The 25716-nt window shown below is 40.4% G+C and overlaps 1 protein-coding gene across 2 annotated transcripts; it reads right to left on the bottom strand.

Moving 5' to 3' along the window:
- Positions 1-1266: 1266 nt before the first annotated feature.
- On the bottom strand, positions 1267-23980 carry LOC148850301 (uncharacterized). 2 transcript variants are annotated; one of them, XM_088945154.1, is made up of 13 exons: positions 23703-23980; positions 20460-23431; positions 20232-20339; positions 20049-20149; positions 19306-19396; positions 19105-19215; positions 18959-19024; positions 3451-3510; positions 2754-3311; positions 2506-2625; positions 2283-2402; positions 1784-2181; positions 1267-1612 (listed from the first exon to the last, which is right to left on the bottom strand). In XM_088945154.1, exons 2-12 carry the CDS (start codon positions 23376-23378, stop codon positions 2116-2118), a joined length of 4320 nt encoding a protein of 1439 aa, XP_088801280.1. In that variant the 5' UTR covers positions 23379-23431; positions 23703-23980; the 3' UTR covers positions 1267-1612; positions 1784-2115. The 2 variants fall into 2 exon arrangements, with proteins under 2 accessions (XP_088801280.1, XP_088801279.1); XM_088945153.1 differs by having other exon boundaries at positions 1754-2181.
- Positions 23981-25716: the final 1736 nt, after the last annotated feature.

Raw genomic sequence — 25716 nt, forward strand, 5'->3', positions numbered from 1 at the left:
CATGAAAGGGATCCTGTGCTGTTGATGGATTTGAGGGGAGTCATTTTGGTTTTTGTGGAGCTTACACCTCTATTTCAATTTCAGTTTATTTTTCTTAAAAAACAATTTTGATATTTTCAAAAATTTTAAGTTGCACATTATGTCACATAATACACGTAACTGACAGCTAATTAATGGTAGATACTAACAAATTGGCACATATTGAAAGTTTAGGTATTAAATTGACACGCTTTAAAATTTCAAAACCAAAATGATACTAAGCCCAAAGTACAGGGTACTATTAATCTACAACCTTCCCTAAAATCATTTCTTACTATGTCTATATCAACCCATGTCCTTTTTTGTCCAACCCTAGCCCACATGAACAAACCACCCATGTCTACTTTCTCCCATTGAACCTATTCCTAGGTTCCTTGGCACGAGTTTATTTCATTTCTACTTTTTACAATCATCCATCCTAACCTTGGCATTTTCACCATACTCATTTTTTGAACACGTCTCTAAACTGCTCAGCATTCTATTCCATACAACATTGTTAGCCTTACAACTGCTTTCTAGATTAGACTCACCCCTCCATTTTGCTCATCTTGCTCTAGTTTTGTGGATAATATCTTCCTCAGCAATAAAAGGCATGTTACAAGCCTTAATGTTCCAGCGGGTGAAAATCTTTCTACCCCTACCACTGCTGACGTGTACGGGACTGGCATAGGTATTTATGTAAAAGCCATGGGCACTCCTGGAGACCGTTAGAGTTGATTAGAGAGACTGGAGAATCATTGCCATTATGTTCAGTAATTGTAATTATTGCAAATCATTTCCTTGCAACGGCCATGAGCCTATATAAGTAAGATAAACCAATAAGAAAGGGCAAATTCATCTTCTTCAGTGGGGACCCCTCTTTGAGCGGTGCTCCGGCGTTATTGCTTGAGGGAGTTACATATCAGTTTTCATCTCTGAAAAAGGTATATAACAAGGCAACACCTTAACAATGATAAGATGAACAACAAACCTATTTTTCATTTTTTTTCTCACTACATAGATAAATATAAGTGCAAGATAAAAAATAGAACTAATACAACATAAACAAAAACAGAACCAAAAAGAAACTAATCCACACAAAAAGTTCAAATAAATAATAACTTTGGATCAAGAAAAGAAATTAATAGCACTTTTTTCTTTGAATTAGAACAACTAGATTGAGAGGATGGAGTTTTGGAGGAAGAAACGTGGAAAACAATCAATATGTACCATTTACTAGTTGCTACATTTTGGAGCCAAACTAATCATGACATTTATTTATTTTTTTTCAAAGGTCAGGAAATGCATGTTCATAAGGTGGAACTACTGTATGTGTGTGTAGAGAGTAAAGACTAAATAACTCGGCTAATTTTATTACAAGAGGGATGAACTCATCTCATGAACCAAAAACAAACCCTATAACTCTTTAATACTGATCAGAAAACAATCAACCAAAGAGATCTTTAATTCCTTCCAGAAAAATGGTTTGTAGTGCAACTTATGTAGGAGCAGCAAAGTTAAAGAAAGGATTGAAAATGGGGATAGAAAAGCCCTTCTTGTTTTAGTGAAAGATATCCATATCCTGCGACCAAACCTGCAATGAAAACAATCACTGACAATGTTCTTATGTATTCCAGAAACTTGAAATGGCAGAAAATTTATCTTGAAGATAAATTTCAAATCTCTAAACAGTTTGCAATTTCCCAACTTTTGCAGCCTACAGGTGAGCTATTACCTCAGAACAAAAGTAATCTCTCCCCCATACCTTCTGTAGCGCCACATAGAGTTAAGGATATTAATTTGGTAGTTGAAAACAGCAGAAAAAGGCCAATTTCCAGCCCAATGGAGACAAGGGTGTCCGCCCTCCCAAAATGCTTTGCACCAGAAGCTCTTTTCCGCAACTTCTTTTCTCATGATGAAAATATCTTCTGAAAAGAATACCAGTCTGGAGCTCCAAAAATACAGTTCATCATGAACCAACTCTCTTCAACCTCTACATCAGAACCTGCATTTTTTGAAGAGAGATGGTTACAACCAGTCATTCATTCCCACACATCTGCCAGCGCAGCCAGTTGAATTTTGTGACCACTTTGTAAATTATTGTATTCTGAATATATTCTTAAGTTTCACAACTAGCCTCCACTCCTCAATAGAGAGATCATCCTGTACAAGTCGGGACAGGCAACAAAAAACACTTTAGCTCCATTGTCATTGTTCATTAATCTGTGAGAAATGGAATACCTACAAGAATTTATTGAGATTACCCGATAATTAGCTTTTAGCACATCTATGGACCTCCTTGTGATGTGGCTAACAAGCTCATCATTCTCCTCAAAGTGCCTTCCATACATCTTTTGCTGCTCCTCAGGATTTGTGCTAGCAATCTGTAAAGAACAACAGAAGCAAATTACATGCAGGATAATCGACTTCTGTAACCAACTTTACAACACTTGGGATCATTTGTGATTCCATTGCATCACCCTTTACCTTTACGGCCACCTTCTGGCCTTTCTTGGCTACATCAACCTGTTTGTGGTTGATTTCAATGGATGCAATCCTTCCAATGTCAATGAAATCCCTTGAAGGAATACAGATTGGAGTCCCAACCTGAGTAAAATGCAGCATATTTAGAATTATATTATGGACATGAAAAAATCTAAAAAGTACAAGGCTTCACACTCCCGAAACAGCGAGTTCGGTGGAAACAGTAAAGATGAAGCAAAGAAATACAATACCCTAGCAATGCCTTCAAGAACATCAACCCCCAAAACAATTGGATCCTTCTTGTTGAAAATGCAGTTAGGAATTAACTTAAGAACACATGGGAAGACTGCTTCTTCAGCAGCTTCTTTCTTCTTTTCTTCCTTGAGATTGTCAATGTAAGCCTTGAACTGATCGAACAAGTGATAAATTATATCAGCTATAAATATCTTAACACCGGTTTCATCTGCAAGCTCACGAGCCTCAGGTGTTACTTTGACATCGAATGCTAAGATTGTAGCATATTCCTTTTTCCTCTCAAGCATGACACTGGCCCTCATAACATCCCTCTTGTGTACAGGGCCTATGCTTATACCACTGACAGGTATATTCACTGCTGGGCTCTTTAAGAACTCCAACAATGCTTCCAATGATCCAAGAGTAGAGGCTTGTACACAGACACCCTCACCACTCTTGTCAATTCTGCTCATGACTGACCTCATATCTTGCATGGCTGCCTCTTTGATATCTTCCAGGTCATCCTGAGGCCCTACCACATATAGGCCAGTGCCTGCAATGGCATGTTCAAGGCCCTGCAAGCAAGCATACAAAGAGAAAATGTCAGATAGTTGCACAAAGACTCTTTCTCTATACACCCAATGTCAGTCCCTATCTGGGGTCTTGGGATTGTAGAAGTGCATTTTCAGAAAACATTGTTGATACTATTCCCACCTGTGCAGAAATCTTGATACCCTGTGCTGCCTTCAGCTCTTTATGATGCAAGAAGTCTCCCTGAAAATAGACAAGTTAACAACTTAGAGCTTTTGCTCGCCAGGGGGGGGGGGGATCATATAAGACATTTTTCATCAAACTATTTGAATCCTAATCCTAAAATATAATGAAATGCAACTACAATCACAAATTCAATCTCTTCATATATTTTAGGACCTCCACGAGAACTTGTATAGGCTTGGCCCAAGGGGCTTGATTAGGGGTCTGAGGGCCACTATGCTAGAAAAGCACAAGATTGGACTTAGGTATACACCTGGGCTTAGGAGCAAGGTGCACCAAGTTCACCACTAAGTGTACCAGGCACATGTCTTTCAAAGGAGTAGTACCTGGGACAAGACAAGGCACATTCCTTGAAATGTGCCTAGGCACACCTTTTAAATTTCAGACTTAGAGCATATTTCCTAAAGTGTTTCTAACAATTTTATGTTACATTTACCTAGTAGTTTAAAAGTGCTAAAGCACAAGAAAAATGGAAGGGCTTTCTAGCACCCGAGGCACACAACAGTGCAAAGCAATGTGCAAATTCTTAAAATAAATAAATAGACATTAATACATAAAATATATGAAAATTTGAATTTTAAAAGAAATCAAATGTTTTAAAAAGCTTTTTAGCACAAGACAAAATACCCAAGCATAACATATAAAACAAATTCAAAGTAAAAGTAAAAGCAAACAAATTTAGACTGTGCCAAAATGCTTCAAGCATCCAACACGTGAAATTAAAATATTCTTGTCTCTCTCCTAATTGCATTACTTTAAGTGGCTAGTGTGATATTAGACATTTTGCATTCCTAATCCTATAGGAGGTTGAGGCCTTTACACTAATACCTCTTCAAAATCTGTTGAGAAGCACACATTGAGGATTTGGAGACAGTGCCATAGACTTGAAATTTTGGCCTGTAGTACAAGAGATTTTTATGATTTTGGTTGAGTTCAATATATTTTGTGGTTAAGGATCAGAGCTCAATAGGTGCTAAGGCAGATAGAGGCAACTGCAAGTCTGCTATTAATATGCACAGGACAACAGTGATACTACCCTCGGATCATTAGTAAAATTAAGCCATGAAGGGAGGGAAGGTCAGCGGGGGAAGATTGGAAAGAGGGAGGGAAGGTCAGTTCCTGCGAGCTAAAAGATGGAAGAAAGTGTTGAAGGTGGAAGCGAAGACTTTCATCTTAGAAGAAATCTGGACTAGAAATGAACTCTCTCTAAAGATTGTAGAATCGAGGAAAGCTTCTTTGCTTCTCGAAGGGCAGGCGGTACCATGGTTCCAAGGAGTTCTCGATGGAGCTCACATAACAGAAAAATCAAGGGAATGGAGGTGCTGTCTATTGGAACAGAACAGGAAGTACGTAGCTGAAAGAAAAGAGAACAAGTATGGGAGGTTTTTTCGAGTCCAGAAACACTTTGGTGAGGGGCTGAAGCAGTTTACCTGTTTCCCTGAAGGAAGGGAGGTAACTAATGACAGAGAAGGTGCCCTAAAAGATGGTCAAAAAATAAAGGAACAATCTGAAGGGCAGTCAGGGAAAGTTTTCAGGGAGATCCCAGGAGAGGAGATAGGGACGGAAAGTAAATTGCAGATTGATGCTGGACTAGGTTTGGTGAAATTGTGGGTGAATAAACCTAAAGAGGATTGGCAGCTTAAACTTGTCCTCTCGATAAACAAGAAAGTAAAAGATTGGGAGAGACTAGTGAAGGGTTGAGAGATCCATCACATGGACGCCCAAAGATTGCGGAATAAGGGGCGAATTTCAAAAATTTTTCTCTCCCTTCAACTGAGAATCACATTCCCTATTTAGAAAATCATATTTTCAAGGATAAATCTTGAACCTTTAAACTGAACCAGATCTGAACCAAAAGGAATGGGAGAGAAAGATACCTGATACAGAGAAGTAATATCTCCCAACGAAGGTGTTCACGCCCAAGGAAGGATCCAAAGACTGCTCCCACTGAAGATGGCGCAGTGCAGGATGGAGCAGAATCAGCAGTGTTCTTCCCCAAGAACTCTGTCATTCGCAAGAAACAGCAGGATGGAACGTGAGCACAGCTCCCTTTTCAATCATTTCTCAAAGAATTGATGTCAAGATCCAATCTTGACTTCTCCCACAGCTGGAGATCGAACTGGAAAACAGGGCGGCAAGAGTAGGGAGGCGGCAAGAGAGTATTCGCAGGGTGCAGAATTCTCTCTTCTTGATTTCAGCACTAAAGAGGATCTGATGTGTTTCTTGTTCTCTCTCAAGGCTGTCGCCCCCTCCTTCCTTTTGTTAACTTGAAAAGATCAGCTCCTAATCCCATTAGGAGGTGTTTATCCAAATCATATTTGGATCAGCCCTCTCTTCTAATGATAAGGATAAACCATTATCTTATCTGCAGATTAGATTAGCTTTATCCTAATCTTATTAGGAGGTTTCTAGATCTGAATCACATTCAGATCTAGACTCTCTGAGTGGATAGGATTAAGACCCTATCCTAACTGCTAATCCATCTCAGAATTCGCCCCTTTAATTAACTAAATTAATAGCCCAATTCGAAAAGGGCTTTAGGCCCATTAAGCTTATGTGCTCACTTAACCTTCCTAACTGCTGCCCAGTTGGGCTTCCTTGTATGGCGTGGGACCCAAGCATTGATCTACACATCAGCCACATGGGTTCGGCCCAGCCTTTGTTACAAGGCCTGGTCGAATACACTGTTAAAGACAGTGCACCCCCTGAAACCCATCGAATGGGCTCTATGGGCCCAACACTTACCCTAAGTGGTCCCTGGGCCAAGCCACCTTGTAACACCCAGGGACTGTGGGCAGATGCAAGATTAGCCCATCAGTTATTATCCTCAATGGTCTTACACTTAACCTCTCAGCCCATAATGATCATACACTGCCCGACAAGAGAGGACCTCTCCCTCGGCTGCAAGGAACAGTGTTGCACTCTCCACTTATATGGATCCTGGGAATTAAAACCATTTGCAAACATTTTAGAAACCATAATATATATACTTTTATATCTCATATAAAATATATTTTGCAAAACAAATTTCAACGGTTGAAATCGGCTGCCGGCAGTCTTGGTTTCCAACAGTGAGAGTGCACCCCCGATCATTACCTTTGTCCGACAAAGGGGCTAATCCTGTCACTATGATCACCCACTCAGATGAATTCTCGGATTGTCCCAACATACCCAGGTTTTGACCCCCACTAAGGATCTCACTGATTGGTACATCAAAGGCAACCCGATTCGACACCTAGTGCAGTATCATAATCGAGTCTAGGGGTCGGGTGTAACTTTTCAGTTTTGCCCATCAATCTCCAAGGTCCAGGGAAATACTGGAAATCTGGTCCAGTTCAAAGATTCAATTAATCTCACACTGTATGTGCCTAGGGTCTCACCCTGGTAGCTGAGACAAGCCACCCCAACCGACTTGGTGGCACCACAGTGTCAGCCTTGTCAGGATAGGTCTCCCCAGACTGACCCAGGCTGTGAACATTCTAAACTAACACGAGTCTCAATAAGTGTCCAGTTTAAGGGTAATACACAGAAACATACCAAGGGAACATGAATCAAATATGTACTTTTATTCATTTACAATAAACTCATAAAATACATCAATTTTGATTGAAGCTAAGGGCATACAAAACTGTCTAACAACTAGGTGAAGAAGTCCAACAGATATTGAAGACTACAGGGGTGTTGCAGATTTCTCCCTTTGATGACCACAAGGCTGTAGTGTATTTTCAAGGGATTCCTCTGGATTTTGCTACTGTTTTGGCTGTAATAGAGCAAGGTGTGGTGGTGTTGGAGAAATGGAAGCCATATGCAATGTACACTTGGTAGAACCCACAGAACTTATCAATCTGAAATTATTGGGTTGCCTTTCCATTGAGGAAAGTTGCGAAGCATTGTGGTGGCGAGATGGTTTCCTTTGATGCTTCCAACCTGAGTGCCGTGCAGATTAATGTAGCTGGAGCAAAGCCAGAGCTTATCCCAAGGTTTTTGGAATGTAGAACTCAGGGTTTGGATTGCAACATCTACAGAAGCTAGATGGTGGAGATTGGGGAGGAGCGGGGAAGAAGAAGATGACGTGGCCTCCAAGGTTCGAGTTAACACTGGGAAGGAAACTGTAAAAGCAAGGGATAGGAAAGCAGTACCCGAGTCTTCCACTTTAATTGGCAAATCAGAGGATCGGGCTAGGACTTTTGCTCAGGTAGTAACGTCCAAAGGTGGAGAAAGTCTGTCAGAAGACTTTTTTGAATTTGAACAAGTGTCCAAAGGTAGGGACAGGTGGAGGTAGATTGGAACAGCAACCAGGTGGGTTGTCATTTGATATGGCCCAGGCCTGCAGCGAGGGAACCAATACTAAACTTCTAAAAAGACTGGGCTAGGTTCAAAAAGATAAAGATGGGCCAACGGTTGAGGTGAGGGGTACTAGTGGGCCCAGTCTTAAACTTCAAGTGGATGGTCTTGGAAATAAGACTCTAACAGCAAGTAAGCCCATAGATAAATCAGGTGACCACTTAAATAGGCACGTGAGGTGGAACAAGGCTCAAAAGACTATGGACATTCGCTGTGGTATATCTTCGTCCTCTTCAGATTGGTTTGCAACTGGCTCGAAAGAAAAACGAATGTCTGGTCCGACTTTAGCGTGGCAGCCAAGACTGACCTCTTACTCCACTAGCCGAGATAAACCTAATCCGAGATACAATCGCACGAGGTTAGATGAGGAGGATTCTGCTTCAGACTGGGTAAGTGTAGATGATGAGTCTCTGAAAGAGGAGTTCTATGTTGAAGAGTCCAGCTATGGTAGTATACAGAGTAAATGTCGTTCAAAGTTTGGGGAGGAAGATGACCTAGGATTATTGTTCGAAGATGAGGCATGTACACTTCCAGGAGAGTTGGTTCGGCCTAGAAAGGAGTTGGAAAGAAAGAAAACAGGCTCGGGTGAGGAGAAAGCCGAAACAGGGAGAAAGGGGGATTCAATCTTTTGTAAAGACAAGGGAATGGGTGCTTGTACGGTGTGTGTTGGCAATCTGGTTCCTCCAAGCAGAGCTATAAACTGCCCGTTTCCCACTGCAATCAATCCAGATCTTGATTTCGAGGGTCCTATTCCCAGCGAAAGTCAAACAAAAGGGGTTCAGGATATTCTAGCAACTCATATTGCGTCTTCTTCCTCCCAAGGTTTGGATTGTTTTCAGGTTCAGTTTTTGGTTACTAACTCTGTTTCCCCAAGTCCTGTGTGTGTCTGGCCTACAGGTGATTCTAGCCCAACTATAAAGTCTGCCAATTCGTTTGATTCAGGACAAGTGACAGAGGTAGTGGGGGAGATAAATTCAGAAGTAGAAGAGAGAGAACTAGGGGACAAAATTTGGGAGTTGATCTTGGAACTATTTAGAATCAGGATGGAAGAAGAGCTGAATGTGAAAGAGGTTAGGGTTGAGGAGGAGATTATTCAATTTCCCAATACAGTGGAGAAAAGTGGATATAGTGGAAAATCAAAAGGACAACAGAAAAAGAAGGGGTCAGGTAAGAAACTAGAAGGAAATGAGAAGGTGAAAGAGTTTAGTAAGAAGGTAGGAGAGCTTTCTAAGAAGAGGAAAAAAAAGCTGAGTGAGGTGGAGAGGTTGAAGAGTGGGGTGGTTTATGATAAAGCGAGTGGGGGTAGGAAGGATAGAAAAAAGGAGTAAAGATGGTGGTTTGGTTGGGGCTACCTGAAATGTTTGTCCATGAAGTTAATAAGCTGGAATGTAAGAGGTTTGAGGAGTTCAAAGAAAAGGCGAGTGATCAAAGACTTCTTGAGAAGAGAAAAGCTAGATGTGGTCTCAATACAATAATCAGAATTGAATGAGGTGGACAAGAAATGGGTGAGGAGCATCTGGTCAACAAGAAATTTGAGTTGGGCCTTTGCACAATCGTGGGGAGCTTCAGGGGGAATTATTACTTTGTGGAGAAATGAAAACTGGGAGTGTGAAAAGAATTAATTGGGAACTTCTCGGTGTCAATAAAATTGAAGAGAAAGGAAGATGGGTGGGCTTGGGTGCTAACTAATGTCTATGGTCCCACCTCTTACAAGGAAAGGGAAGGTTTCTGGGAAGAACTAGCAGCCGTTAGGGGTTTGTGGGATGGCCCTTGGTGTTTGGGTGGGGATTTCGACGTAATAAGGTTCTTGAACGAGTCCAATAACCCTATTTGTAGGATTACATCTAGCATGAGGAAGTTTAATCTCTTTGTGGAGAATTTTTCATTGCGGGACCTCCCTCTTCAGCAAGCAAATTTTACCTGGTCAAACTTCCAAGAAAACCCTATCTGTTGTCGATCGGATAGGTTCCTCTTTATAGTGGATTGGGAAGTTGAATGGGGGATTTTAGGTGTTACAGCATTGCCGAGACCTATTTCAGATCATTGCCCAATCAGGTTGGGCAATGATTACATCTAGCATGAGGAAGTTTAATCTCTGTGGAGAATTTTGCATTGCGGGACCTCCCTCTTCAGCAAGCAAATTTTACCTGGTCAAACTTCCAAAAAAACCCTATCTGTTGTCGATTGGATAGGTTCCTCTTTATAGTGGATTGGGAAGTTGAATGGGGGATTTTAGGTGTTACAGCATTGCCGAGACCTATTTCAGATCATTGCCCAATCAGGTTGGGCAATGATTACATCTAGCATGAGGAAGTTTAATCTCTTTGTGGAGAATTTTGCATTGCAGGACCTCCCTCTTCAGCAAGCAAATTTTACCTGGTCAAACTTCCGAGAAAACCCTATCTGTTGTCGATTGGATAGGTTCCTCTTTATAGTGGATTGGGAAGTTGAATGGGGGATTTTAGGTGTTACAGCATTGCCGAGACCTATTTCAGATCATTGCCCAATCGGGTTGTCTCATGAAAGACTAGATGGAGGCCCGTGCCCTTTTTGGTTTGAAAACATGTGGTTACTTCATCTACAGTTTCTAGCTAAGGTAAAAGAATGGTGGGAAGTGGACCAAGTGGAATTCCGATGGAAGGGGTATAGGTTTTACAAGAAACTATAGTTCTTGAAAGCTAGACTCAAGATTTGGAATAAAGCGGTTTTTGGTAGATTAGAGCAAAGTGGAAATCAGTTAGAGAGTGCAGGAGCTAGATGGACTAGAAGCTGAAAGAAGACTAGGGGAAGAGGGTAGGGTGGAAAGATGGAATTTGAAATAGGAACTGGAAGATCTTCTTAGGAAGGAGGAGATAAGTTGGAGGCAAAAATCCAGGTGCAAATGGCTAAAGGAAGGGGACATCAATACAAGGTTTTTTCATTCGTTGGCAAATGGGAGGAGAAGGAAGAATTATATTTCAAAATTGGAGTGGGATGGGCAATTGCTGACAAGGGAAGATGATATAGCTCAAGCTTTGGTTAATCACTTCAAATTAGCATATGACAACACAGGGAGACCTAGTGAGAGCTTAGAGGACTTGGAGTAGAGGGTGGGAAATAGTGTCTTATTGGAATCTTTGAAAAAAAGATTTGAGGCCCAAGAAGTGAGAAATGCAATCTTCTCCATGGATTGAGCTAAAGCTCCTGGGCCTGATGGTTTTTCAATGGCCTTCTATCAAGATTGTTGGGAGATAATTAGAGAGGATTTGTTGGAGGTTTTTGAAGAGTTCTATGAGAGAGGCAAATTTAATTTCGGAGCAAATGCAACTTTTATTGCCTTGGTTCCTAAGAAGGACACTCTCCAACCAAAGGATTTCAGACCTATAAGCCTGGTGGGAAGCATGTATAAGATCATCTCTAAGGTCCTAGCGCTAAGATTAAAAAAGATCCTCCCGTCTCTAATCTCACCGTATCAAGGGGCCTTTGTAAAAGGAAGACAAATTGTAGATCAAGTACTTGTTGCCAATGAATGTGTTGAGGTTAGAGGAGAAAGGAAAAGGGGTTGGTTTGCAAATTAGATCTTGAAAAGGCATATGACATGGTGGACTAGGATTTTTCACTAGAGTTTCTCAAGCGGAGAGAGTTTGGGGAGAGATGGTGCAGTTGGGTAAAGGGATGCATTTCATCATGTCATTTCTCAATATCGTTGAATGGTGTAGCTAGGGGTTTCTTTCCTGCAAAGAGGGGTATTAGGCAAGGAGATCCATTGTCCTCATTCCTCTTTACCCTAGTAGCTGATGTGTTGAGTGCCACGATTTCAAGGGTCGATGCTAACAATTTGATAAGAGGTTGGAAGATTGGTAGGGAGGAGGTGGTGGCCACACACTTACAATTTGCAGATGACATCATCTTGTTTTGTGACAGGGAGGAAGGGGAATTACGGAACTTAAAGAGTCTAGTGCTTCAATTTGAAAGGAAGTCCAATCTTGAAGTGAACAGGGGAAAAATTTGTGTGGCAGGGCTCAATTTAGGAGGAGAGGAGGTGGATTCCCTAGCTAGGATTTTGGGGTGTGAAGTGGGGGTTGGCCTTTACAATATTTGGGGCTACTATTGGGAGGGAACCCAATGGTTGAGAGTTTTTGGTACCCTATAATTGAAAGATTCTCCAAGAGGTTAGCAAATTGGAAGAGGAATTACATCTTCTTTAGGGGGTAAGATAACCTTGATCAAGTCAACCTTAGCCAACCTGCCAATTTATTTCCTGTCTACCTTTAGAGTACCAATGAAAGTAGCTAACCGGTTAGAGAAGATAATGAGGGATTTCTTGTGGGAACCAGGGGATACTAAGAAGGATCACTTAGTGAAGTGGGAGGTGGTTTCTAGGAGTAGGGATGATGGAGGCCTTGGGTTAGGAAATATAAGATTAAGAAACACGACTTTGCTGGGGAAATGGATTTAGAGACTACCAATGGAACATGACAAACTTTGGTCTAGAGTGATTGTTAGTATTCATGGATTGGTAGATAATGGCTGGGATGCAGGACTCGACCCTAGGGCTTCTCAGTGTTCTCCTTGGAAAGATATTCAAGGTATTTTGCCTCTTATGCTTCCTTATTTCAAATATGATGTGCAAGCTTGACATTTTTTTTGATCAGCAACACAGAAAACAATTCATTAATTATGAGAGAAACATGATTACAACCAGAAGTTGTGAAAGGAACCAGCCATAGAATCCGTCCCAAATCAGTACTACATTTGAGCCCAGAAACATGTGTTCTATGCACCCCTTGCTTGGCTAAGCTATCTTCCAAGCTATTAGCAGTCCTCCTCACCCATTTCACTCAGATTAACATGTCCTGTGACTGCCATTTGAATTTTCTGAATTCAATCCTCAAGTGCCATGCTACCCCCTCCCCTTTAACCAGCCACTTAACCACAGTTTTAGAATTTCCCTCAATAATCAGCCTACTAATACCCAGTTCTTTTGCCTTCTCAACCCCAAAACTGCAGCCAAAATCTCTGATCTTGCCACATCACCTTGCTCCACAGGGCCAGAGTATAAAGCATTTATGTTCCCCTCTTCATCTCTAATGACTCCCCCAACACCTGAGGGGCCTGGGTTACCCAAACAGCTCCCATCAAAATTCAGTTTCTTTCAACCATTTATTGGAGGAGACCAAACCTTAACAGATCTTTGTCTTGTAGTTGAGGATGCAGCGATGATACCCCAAGCTCTGAAGAAATCTTCAATCTTGAAATCCAAAAACAGCTTCGAACTTTTTGCCCAATGAGCTACCCTCAATGTTATAGTTTTGACAAAGGCTTCCTTGCTTCGTTCCTTCTCTTCAAATATTCTTGCATTTCTTTCCTCCCACACCAAATTAGTGCTGCTCTAGTGCATCTCCACAAGGTCCTACCCCTCTTTTTTGTACAGCTAATGCTAGTAGGGCTAAACAATCCCTCCAACCTATAGGGAGAAGACCAACTGGATCCAAGAGAGAAGTAAACCAATCCCAAAGAAAGCTAATAAACGGGCAAGAGATAAGATGCATCGCAGTCTCACCATTCAACTTGCAAAGAACACACCAGTTGGGGGACAAACACCATTTCCAGATCAACAGTCTGGAAATGGTCAAAATCTGGAGAATTCACAGTCAAATCCTTCTACAATTTTCTGGTGGGAAGGCCTGAAACCCCCTTTCCCAGCAAGGCCACTTGGGGGAACTTGGCTCCTCCAAAAATTAAGTTTTTTGTTTGGGTGTCAGTGCTGGAGAGGTGTCTGTCTAAAGAAATGCTGCTGAATAAAGGTCTTATTTTGCCAGATTGGAGGTGCTGTTTTTGCAATCTGCAAATGGAATCCTCTGGGCATCTTTTCCTTCATTGCAAGTTTAGTTCTGCAGTATGGTCACACTTCTGCAAATCCCTGAACCTAAGCTGGTGCATGCCAGCCTTAGAGCTCTGCTAGAGGAGTGGCATATTCAGGGGCTGTCAAAGAAGGAAAGTTATGCTGGGTTTCCATCCCTCCAGCAGTTATGTGGGCTGTGTGGTCAGAAAGGAACAACAGGATTTTTGAGGAAAAATCTACTACGGAAGCTGAGGCCATTAACTTGGCAGTAGAGGCTTTGAGAAGTTGGATGTCTGTACATAATGATTTTAGAGGTAGTATATCTGATCATACTTTTTTGAGGATGGCCTTTTTTTGAGGTCCTTCATTTTGTACAGCTTATCTTTGTACACAGGACCGTATATTAATACAATCATACTTTACCTTCTTTCAAAAAAAAAAAAGATCATAAGGTATTAATGCTTCCAATCTGCAAGATTGACATTGAGAAGGCTTATGACCATATAGTGGGGTTTCTTGGAAGAAGTCATGGCTAAAGTGGGTTTTTGGGAGAGGTGGAGAAGTTGGATGTTTGCATGTATGTCTTTGGTTTCTTTCTCGACCCTTGTTAATGGAATCTGCACACCTTTCTTTCAAGCTTCAAGGGGCCTAAGACAAGGAGATCCCCTGTCTCCTTTACTGTTTGTTCTGGTAGTGGAAGTTCTAAGTTGGTTATTATGTAGAGGAGCAGAAGCTGGAGTTCCAATTATACACCTCCAGCTTGCTGATGACACCTTGATATTTTTGGGTGCCTCAATGAGCAAGCTCTGAACTTAAGAGTGCTAAGATTCTTTGAAATGTTCATAAGGCAAAGGATTAACTTGATGAAAAGTGTGATGGTTAGGGTAGGGAATGTTTTGAAACTCTTCTGGAGGATTGTGCAGCTACCTTGGGTTGCTTGGTGGGGGAGTTTCACTTATTTGGGCTTCCTAATTGGGGCAAAGGCTTCGTTCGGTCTCTTTAGCTTGGCAATTGGTACTTGATATAATTGACCAAAGGTTGTAAGGATGGAAGGGGGATGTATCTTTCTCTTGGTGGTAGGATAACTCTTATTAAGAGTGTGCTGTCTAATATCTATTGGTGTACTACCTCATTATTAAAGGCTCCAGCTTTTGTGATAAGTTCAATAGAAAAAATGTAAAGGGAGTTTTTATGGGGAACCAAAGGGCTTGAAATGGAAGAGAAGTGTGGTGCCCAAGATTTAGACGATCTCTTTTTGACTGGGAAATCCGGGAATGTGTAGATCTACTTGCAAAGCTATAGTCAGCTGAAGCACAAGTGCATAGGTGGGACTCAAGGTGGTGGAAAGAGTCCCATAATGGACTGTTTTTGGTCAAGTCCTTCTACAAGGCTCTGCCAAGGAATGATGGAGAAAATTTAGACTTAAAAGGGATTTGGGGAAACCCTCGGGAAGATGTTTGGGTTGGTGAAAACTCCCTTAGAGATAGATTTCCTTCTATTTATTCCTTGTCTGAAAACAAAAGAAAAGTGATCTCTTTAGTGTTTGTTGATAACTCTTGGGATTTGGGCTTGAGAAGAGGTCTAGGGATTCTGAAATGGGGATGGTTGATGATTTGATCACTCAGTTAGGGGAAGTCTTAGCAGAATTTGGAAACCTTCCCTTTTTGGTTTCTTCAATTGCTCTTCTTTCTATAACATTTTGCTTCAGACCTCTAACATTGTAGGGAAGTTTCCTTCAAAGGAGGTGTGTAGCCCTGTACCCCCTAAAATTCAGGCCTTTTGTTGGGAAGTGGTACTCCAAAAAATCAACACCTTGGATTTATTGCAGAAAAAGAGGCCAAATGTGTCTCTCCCCCCATGTTTGTTGCTTCTAGTGAGACAATTTTTTTTTTTTATGAATAATAATAAGTTTATTGACTCATAAGCAAATTAGAGTGAGTTCATACATCATCCCAACGAGAGGCGCGAGCTGCAGCCCCTCCTTGAAACTTACAAGTAAACTAGGAAAGAAAAACAAGAATCACAACTGAGCCCAAAATAATTCTTCCCTATTTACCCCTTGCTTGGCTAACACATCTGACAAGGTATTTGCTGATCTCCCCACCCACTGTACAGTGACCAACATATTCCTTGTCAACCAACTAAATTTCTTCATTTCATTCTTGTATCGCCACATAGCCTCTTCAGAATTTTTTAACCAACCCACCACCACTTTGGAATCCCTCTCGATTATTAGATGTTGTACCCCCAGTTGGTTTGCAAATTGGACCCCTTGTACAGCAGCTAAAAGTTCTACCCTAATGGAACTCCCAATTCCCAAAAGACTTGAGTAGAGCAACAAGATCTCTCCCTTCTCGTTTCTCAAAGCACCTCCCACTCCGGATAATCCTGGATTACCCATGCCGCTTCCATCAAAGTTCAACTTAATTGAGCCTTCGGGTGGAGGAGACCAGCTTGTAATTGATTTGGCCTTTAAAGATGAACACCTTGCTACTGCTGACCAATTTCTCCAAATGTCATTAAAGGAGAATTGATGAAAGATTTCCAAGGTCTTCAGCCAATGTATTGCCCTGTTTAACACACAGTCTTTCAAATCTTGGTTGTTCCTTTCCTTATCTTGAAAAAGTCTGAGATTCCTTTCCTCCCAAAGAGTCCAAGTCAAGGCAGCACGAGCACATCTCCACATAATTCTCCCTATTTTTGTAGGCCAATAAAAGGTAGAATGGTTGAAGAGCATGTGAACTTCTGCTGGTAGACTCCAACTACCCCCAAACAACGAAAGTAGCCAAGCCCAAAGGTCTGCATAAAAGGGACAAGATACTAATAAATGGTAACAATCCTCACCGTGAGCTCTACAGAGGATACACCAATTAGGAGAAATACAGAGAAAAGGTCTTCTCTTTTGTAGGTTGTCTAATTCACATTTACTAATATCATGTCCCTTTGTGTTCTTTATTTGGTCTTGGTTCTCTTCTCTCTTTGGCTGCAGGTGGACTCCCTCCTTGAGCATGGTGAACCTCTTTGATCCAGCTTTTTATAGGCAACCAACCATTCGTGGAAGGATTATGTGGACAGCCACTAGAGCTGTTGTATTGTGGTCAGTGTGGGAGGAAAGAAACAATAGGATCTTCAAAGGCAGTTCTAGATCCAAGGAAGAGGTTGTGGAAGGAATAACTACTAAGGTTATCCATTGGTTGAAATCCTATGATCTTTTTAAGGATTTCTTAGTTGAAGACATTTATAGAAGTTGGGGTATTGTGGCATCTACTACTACTTCCAAAGCTATGATACAGGAAATTTGGTCCCCACCGGCACAACAAAGGGTGAACAGGAGGTGTTTTCAGAGATAATGAAGGCAAGATAATGGCTTTGTTTTCAGGTACAATAGGAGTTGGAGATTCCTTAAGAGCGGAAATCTTGGTACTACATCAAGGTGTAAACTGGCCAAACAATTGGGGCTACAGTAGATTGAGATAGAGGGAGACCCCTAGTTGGTAATTGGGTGGATGCAATCGGGGCAGCTGGGAATTTGGCAATATAGACAGCTGATAAGGGAAATTCTTAGCATAACAAGGAAGGTGGGTGTTTGGTTCAAGTAGGTAAGGAGATCAGCAAATGGTTTTGCTAACGCCCTAGCAAAACAAGGGACTGTAAGGGAGAGTCTTTATTGGGCAGTGCTGTAATGTTTGATGTTTATTGGATCAACCTTTTCTGATAAGGGTTGAATTCTGTATTTCAGTTTAATTTATCTCTAATGAAAGTTATTGTTTCTGATGAAAAAAAAAAGGATCAGAGCTCAATTAGTATTGTTGTTGTTTCTTTAGTGAAACTTTTACTATATCCTATATGCAACAACTAGAACTTTAGGTATTCAAAAGGTCTTTGGTTTTTGTTTCTTTTAAAGTTAATAAACCATTACTATTGCACAAGCACCCAAAAATGTAATTTAGAAGTTAACCATTGTAAAAATTTGAACCACATTAGAATGGATAAGAAATAACTAAAAAAAAAAACTCATAAAAGTGTCTACATGGGCCAAGGTGCAAGGTGCACTAGGATGTGCCTTTGAAAGGGGTCATACCTAGGTTGAAGCAAGGTGCACACCTTAAAATGTGCTTTATTTGTGCACCTAGATATGCTTAAGACATCTTTTAAAACATTGCTCTTATAGATGCCTAGTTAGATTAACCATGACCGATGCAAATATATAAGCACAAAATTTTGACCCATGCTGTAGACATATTCTAAGTTCTAACTAGGAACTTCTCTTATATTTTTGATAAATAGGAACTTAACTCTTTCTCTTTAGATGCTCTAGTGACAACTTCCCTAAACCCACCATATTATCCCCCTAGGGACCCCATCATATGCTTCTCATAGATCAATAAGAGCCATGTGAAGGTTCCTCCTCTTTCTTAACTTGCATATCAACTTTTTAAATGAAAAAGATAGCTTCGATGGTTGGCATCCATGGCATGAAGTAGAGTGATCATTTTCAACCCAGCCCGCAATATATTATTTATATATATTAAGTACATACTTGTATATAAGTTCTATATTATATCATGTACATTTATTCATAAAAAAATATATTATGTATATAAATATTATAAAATAATACATATTATAATATATATTATAAAATTTAGTTTGTAACTTAGGCCCAAAGCCTGGCCTGGCCCAGCCAATGATCACCCCTGGCATGAAGCCAAGGCTGTTTAGGTAATTAAATAACACCATTACATTGCAAAAAACATGCCAAGAATCTAGGTGGTCAACTTTAAAGCAAGTGGAACACATACTTTGATAGAGACCAGATAGTCAATCATCTACACTATTGAAACACCTAATCACCAATGCAATTGTTCTCAAATAAAAAATGTTGCAGCAATATTTCCAAGTCAGTCACTTAGATCATTTCAAATCAATTAGTCATGCATATCCAATATGAGAAAAAGATAAAACAAACTGTGAAATATTAGTAAGATAGAGGAACTTAAATGGACACTTTAATTTCTAGAATTAAAGAAGAAAACGAGAAAGACAATAGCAGTATACTAGACTGCGTATTAAAGGCAAAAGAAACCAAAAACTAAGTAGATGAAAATGTTGATTTAGACTGGAAAGAATGAAGAAAATAATGATGCATCATATTGGCTGTGCATGGAAGCTTGATAGTTGGGTCAATATCATCTTTCCAGGTTCAGTGGTTTCATGCTTTCATGTAAATAAGGGCAAGATGACAACTAAAGCAAAATAAAATAATGAAAGAACTCTGACCTTTACTCGGATCTCCTTCATTGGGTGAGGGGTCATTAAAGAGCGGATTGTGGTAACAATGGGCCCCTGCAATCATAATACTGACACATGAAAATCCTGAAAAATACATACATATGCATGTATTTCAATAAAGATAAGCGACTTACCTGCATGCCACAAACAACTATTTGATCTCCCTCATGAAGCATACCATTAACTAATATGACATCAATAGTTGTCCCATGGCCTTCAACAACTTTAACCTCCAACACCGTACACTGAACAGTCCCATCCCAAAATTAGAGATAGCAAATTCCACCAATTAGATGCATATAGCTAACTGAACAGTGACCAGAGAAAAGACACACCTGTATTTCATTGCTAAACATAAGCTTTTCCACCATAGTTTTCTGAGTCCACTGCACCAACAGCAACAGAAGATCTGGGATGCCTTCACCACTGTTATATTCCCAGAATATCAGAAGATCAGAATCCAACCAGAAAAGAAATGGATTAACAACATCCACAAAAAAAGGAAAAAGAAAGAAAGAACAAATGAAAGAAAGGATAAAAGAGAAAATAAAATCAAACAAAAAATAAAAGCATATTCCATTTCTTATGCAACTAAAAGTAAACCTGGCTGATTCTCTAGCTAAGGATAGGATGACAATGTCCAGTCTAGTTTGCAGGGCACCAGGCTTAGGGATGCAGCCACCTGGCCTGATTACACATTTCTAAGAAGGCTCATTCAGCTAGATGTTGTGTTTTATCCCACACTTGAAAGTTTCTTAAGCGTAGGGTTATTTCCTTATTTTATTAATAAGTTTTTTATCATGGTTACTGATCCAAAAAAAGGTACACATCAATTGCACTTATAGGAATAATACTGAAGTTCCCCCTATTTCTTTCTTTTTGTAGTACAAAAGTATACAATTCCCCTATCTTGTTCATCTATACATTTCTAACCATCGGGGTTAGTCAGCTACATGTGTTTCATACTCTATGCTTGAAGATTTCTTAGGTATAGGATTTTCTCCTTGTATCATTGACGAACTTTGTTTGATGAGGGTTAGTAATCCAGAGGAGAATAAAAAGGTCATCAAAAATAAACCTGATTGCACTTGTAGGAACAATACTAGAAGTTTCCCCCATTTCCTTGTTTTTGTAGTACAATTCCGTATTCAAGCCCTGCTCCTTGAACTGGGTAATAATCTGGGAACAATAAAGGGAGTTATAACCAGGTTAGCCTTTGACAAGCCTCAGCACAAAAAAAGGGGATCCGGATATACATTACCTGAGTAAGCCTCATTTTGAACTCATTGTGTACATCGTTAGATTGTTGCTTCATAGCTTTCACAATAGGTGCATTTGGACAAGTCTTCCACCCATATAACCTGTCCACCTTCATGGCCAAAGGAAAAATAGGGAAACATGAATACATTTACCAAAATGAACATGTTTTGTGCTACATCACCAGAAAGCAGAAATATTGTAGGGTTAACAATTTAGGAGAAAAAAACACCTTATTCAATGCAACGATGAATTCTGTATTCCTCATTTTTAAAAGATTGAGAGATTCAATTGTCTGTGGTTCTAGGCCATGCATTATGTCGACAACTAAAATTGCAATATCACATAAACCTGAACCCCGTGACCGTAAGTTTGTGAAGGATTCATGTCCTGGTGTATCAATTATTAGAAGACCAGGAACTCGCAATGTTGCATCAGCTTTTAGCTCTTTGGTTCTCTGCCTAATGTTCTCTGCTGGAAAGTAGGTTGCCCCAATCTGCTGTGTAATCCCTCCAGCCTCTCCCTGCTGAACATTTGTGCCTCGTATGCAATCTAAAAGCTTGGTTTTGCCAGTATCAACATGACCCATAATGCAACAAATTGGAGAACGGAGGTTTTCCGCACTCCGGTTTGAAGGAACCTCTGTAGACTGCATTTTTCTTTTCACTGGACCTTCTTTTTTCATATTCTTGGCTGTGACTTCAACCTCTTCTTGATCCTCTTTACTTTCAATGCTTTTTGTTTTCATAGTTGAGGGAGCAATAGCCTTCTTTGCAGCAATTGTGGCTTTGGACACTGGAGGGGGCACTCTTACTTCACCAGGAGTCATTGGTTTGACAGGTTTCATCTCTTTCTTCACCACAGGCTCGGGCTCAGCATCTTCCTCAGCAAATGCACTCTTAGAAGGCAAGTTCACAATAGCATCATCCCAACTCTTTGCATCCCATTCATCATCATCATCTTCATCTTCATCCTCTATACCATTCTCTTCAACCCCATGATCAACTTCAAGTTTCTCTTCCACAGTTGACACCGCCTCATCAACTTTCTCAACTTCCAGCTGCTCAACCTCAGCTAAAGCATCCTGTTGGGTTTCCTTTAACTCTATCTTGTCCACATCTTTTACAGGGGCACTATCATTTGTTTGTGTGGAACTGGGCTTTGTCTTCTTTGTCTGATATATTGGTCGTTTTGTTGTTGTAACACCAGTGTCTGCAGTAGGAAGCATAATACCACCCTGAGCAAGAAATTGGTTCCTCATTGCCTCCAGACGACGAGCTTCTTCTTTCTGCTTACCTGTTAAGAGCTTTCCTTCCTGCTTTTTCTTTAAAAGCTTCTCCTTTTCTCTTTCCTTTTTCCTCCGCTTGGCCTCCTCAGCCTGCCTCTCAAGTTCCTCTTGTCGACGTCTCTCCTCTTCTTCTTTTCTAAGCCTCTCCTCTTCTTCTCTCTTCTTCCTTTCTTCAGCTTCTTTGCGTCTTGCCAGTGTCTCCTGCATTTCTCTAACATGTTTTGGAACCTTCTTGTCTGAAACTTTGCTCTTGGTTTCTTCTGCTTTTTCCTCCTTTACCTCGACTGCAGCTGCCTTCTTCTCTTTTTCCTTCTCTTTCTTCTTCTTCTTCTTTTTCGCAGCTGCAGATTCCCCAGCTTCTGCTTCAGTTTCCTTCTCACCCTTGTCATCAAGTGGAGCAACTGGTTCAGATTGAACCAGATCCTTTTCCTCTTGCGGAGAATGAGCAATAGGTTTGGGAAGAGGAGGGCCTTCACCAAGCTCTGCAAGAATTTTGTCAAGGTCATCCTCCTCCTGGGCAGTCCTTCCACTCTTCTTCTTCTTCTTTTTGTTCTTTGATGTCTCCACCATATCCTCACTTCCCTGGTTACTAGCTTTGGCATCAATCACATTATTTCCATCGGCTTCATTACTACTGCTTCTTAGAGAAGGTTGCCCAGTTTCAGTTACAGCAGTCACTTCATCTTCAAGGCCTGTGCCAAAATTGCTGGCTGCAAAGAGACTAACATTTTTCTTTGACTTAGAAGGCTTCTTCTTACCAGAGAAAGCAATTGCTGGGGCATCTTCATTCTCCATTGTGCTTTCATCTATGGTGTCATCACCAGACTTATTGGATGATTTCTGCTCAGATGCAGAAATATTATTGCCATCATCTTCATCAAGGAGAGCAGCACTAAACAAACTACTGCTTTTATTGGAAGATTTTGATGATTTCTTCTTACCAGAGAAGGTAACCAGAGCATCTTCATCCACTTCTTTATTTTCATCATTGGTTTCGTCCTCATCCACAAGGCCAACAAAACTAGAGGCAGTAAACAAACTACTACTCTTATTAGACGATTTGGAAGACTTCTTCTTGCCAGATAAAACAATTGCAGTATCATCATCCCTAGTTTTATTTTCCTTGGTGCTTTTCTGTGCAGATTCATTATTTTCAAGACCATCACCTTCATCGAGAATGGCGTCAAAAGAAGAAGCAGTGAACAAACTATTGTTTTTCTTGGAGGACTTCGAAGATTTCTTCTTACCAGTGAAAGTAACAACGGGCTCTTCCTCTTCCTCTTCTCCAACATCATCCTCCTTGACAGAAGTTCTGTGGGGACGTTCATCATCTTTATCCTCCCCCACCTCCTCCTCGTCAAGAGCATCAAAAGCAGACGCAGTGAACAGACTCTTATCAGTTTTCTTTGATTTCGACTTCTTCTTACCAGTAAGCACAATAGCTGGAGCATCGTCTTCCGCTTCGTCTTCTACGGTCTTCTCTTCCTCGTCAAGGGCATCGAAAGCAGATACAGTGAACACACTGTTACCAGTTTTCTTTGATTTCGACTTCTTCTTACCAGTAAGAAAAATAGCAGGAACATCGTCCTCCACTTCTTCTTCTACGGTCTTCTCTTCATCTTCATCTTTGGGCTTTGTTGCCTTGGAGTTGCCCTTCTTCCCCTTCTTTTTGCCGGCAATGGGCATGATGTCATCCTCGTGGTTTTGATTCTCGGAACCAGATTTCTGTTGATCCTCGGACACCTCAATCCCAATGGAGTATTCTTCGTCGTCGATGGCATGCCCTTTCTTCTTCGATTTGGCCCCACCCTGAGAAACAGCAGGGTTCTCGTCGTCCCGCGCTGAAGGCTTCTTTCTACCCATATAGATTAAACAATTTTTGTCTCCACAGAATCGGATTCAGAATAGAGCTCAGCCTGCAAAGAAAAATGAAACTAAAACCTAAGCAACTATAAGCACTGTAACCCAAATAAGCAGATCTCTACTTATGCCCAAAATAACTATATAATGACAATTGTCTCGACCACAGGGAACGATCAATCGAAGCTTCGAAAAGAAAAACCCTAAATCAAAAGAAGGACCAGAGAGATCGTGTGCAGATTAAGACGGTAATGTATAATGACAGAAAGTAGATAAAAGTGGTAAGCGGGAGACAGAGAGACGCAGAGAGAGAAAGAGAGAGCTTACCTGTTCAGGTGTTCGAGACTACGAGTACGACGATAGAGAAGTCTTCCTATGACGATAGACTGATCTGAATTCGACGAGGAATCGAACAAGAGAAGATAGTGTTAAGGGGTTTGGGTTTGTGTTGCAAGTTGCAACAAAGAAGTAACTCCGAAATCCAGGATTGAGCTGCAATAAACGAACAGCAGACATGCAAGACACAATGAGTAGCTACCAACTTGGAGGAAGGCCGTTTCTCTCTGTGCGTGAGCCGTGAAGCTATTTTACTTAGGGATCTAACTGGGCTGGGCCATAGAGTAGGCCCTTAAAATTATCCTCTAAGCCCTGGGCCCAGTTTAATATGGACTTTAGCCTGGAGCTGTCAGCTGTCCAGGATTCGGGCCTAGCCCGGGAAGGATGGAATTGATTCCGAAATCCGAACCAAATTCTATCGAAGCATCGGTTCTGTAATCTGTAAGACCAGACCTAGAACCGACTATTAATCGGGTCTTACCCGACCCAATTATACTTGATATGTATAACTAGCCAAATTTAACAAGTTGCAGCTTCATTTTTGATAATACAGCCTTAATAAAAATGGCAGTAAATGGTAAAGTGCTTATATGTTGATAAAACAAGGTTTTTATTTTGTTTTGAAATTTGTCCTTTCAGACATTACATTATAACAAAATTTATAAAAAATAAAATAAAAAAAAAATCTTTATAAATTATATGCAAATGCGCATATGCTTTAGACACGACAATTTAGATGAAGATGATGTGATGATAACAATAATAATTTGTTCAATTTTTTCTTCAACTTTTTTAATTTTTTGTATGTATTTTCATTTTAAAATATTATTGTTTATCTATGACAATATGGATTGATCCATTTTACCTAAATGGTTGAATTTTTCATCTATTATATTGATAGAAGAATAATTTGAGTTTTGCTTTGGGTTAGTTTTAGAGAGTATGATTTCTATATTGTCAAATGTATTGGATATAAATATAGGTGGTACAATTTATTTATTGATGAAAAACACTTCACATATAAGATTTAATGAGAGGATGAGGATTGATATTTTAGATTTAAATTTAATAAGGAGGAATTGATTGAAGTGAAAAGTATCTAGATTTAAATTTAATGGAAATGCATCACAAATGCTTTATCAACCAGATCTGAATTATTTACCCTCCATATCCTATTCAATAAATCATGCCCTCTTTGCCAAGGGGAGGATGAAACGATAAAACACATCTTATTTTACTGTCCTCTCTCTCAGCAAATCTGGTTCGGATCATCCATGAGCCTAAAGACCGCTTCTCACCCAAACTGGTCAGGTCAACTACAGAGTAGCTTGTGCAGTCGAGGACTCTTGGTAATGGATCAGTCAACTCTATTTACCTGTTTGTTGGCGGATCTGCAATCATGTGGCAGATTTGGAGAGTGAAAAAGGCCTCGTTTGGTTTGCAGGAATGTGAGGTCTGAAATTGGAATCTATTTCTATTCTTGTTGGTATGACATTCTTCCATTTGAAGGAATATAAATAATCATTCCCCTCTTTTTCCTTGAGAATGAAATTTCATTCCTACTGATTTTATTAATTCATATTTTCATTCCTATCTAAACTATGGGAACAGATCATTCTGATTCCGGTTTCAAAAGATTTTAATTCCGATTCTAATTTCAATTCCGCCTGCAAATCAAACAGATCCTAAATGTTTTTGAAGGTAAACCTTTTAAGGAAGATAATTGCAAGTTCTCATGCACTGAATGTATGGTGCTACGTGGACTTCAGCTTCTGGCTTTGGCATCATCCTCAAAGACTCCCTCTCAACCATGGTTTTTAAAGCCGGATAGTCAGACCGAAAAAATCGGGAATCATTCACCTGGCCTGTTCCGTTTTTCTCAAAAACCGAATTTTCCCTCAAAACTATTGATCTTGGTCAGCAAACCACTGAACAGAACGGTTAACTGTTCAAATGGTTTTGACCATTTTTTATTTTTTTAATTCTTCTGTCAGAACAGGTCGAG

The sequence above is a fragment of the Nelumbo lutea genome, chromosome 5, assembly GCF_056320005.1.
Source record: "Nelumbo lutea isolate HS-2025 chromosome 5, American lotus-T2T, whole genome shotgun sequence".
Lineage (NCBI taxonomy): Eukaryota > Viridiplantae > Streptophyta > Magnoliopsida > Proteales > Nelumbonaceae > Nelumbo > Nelumbo lutea.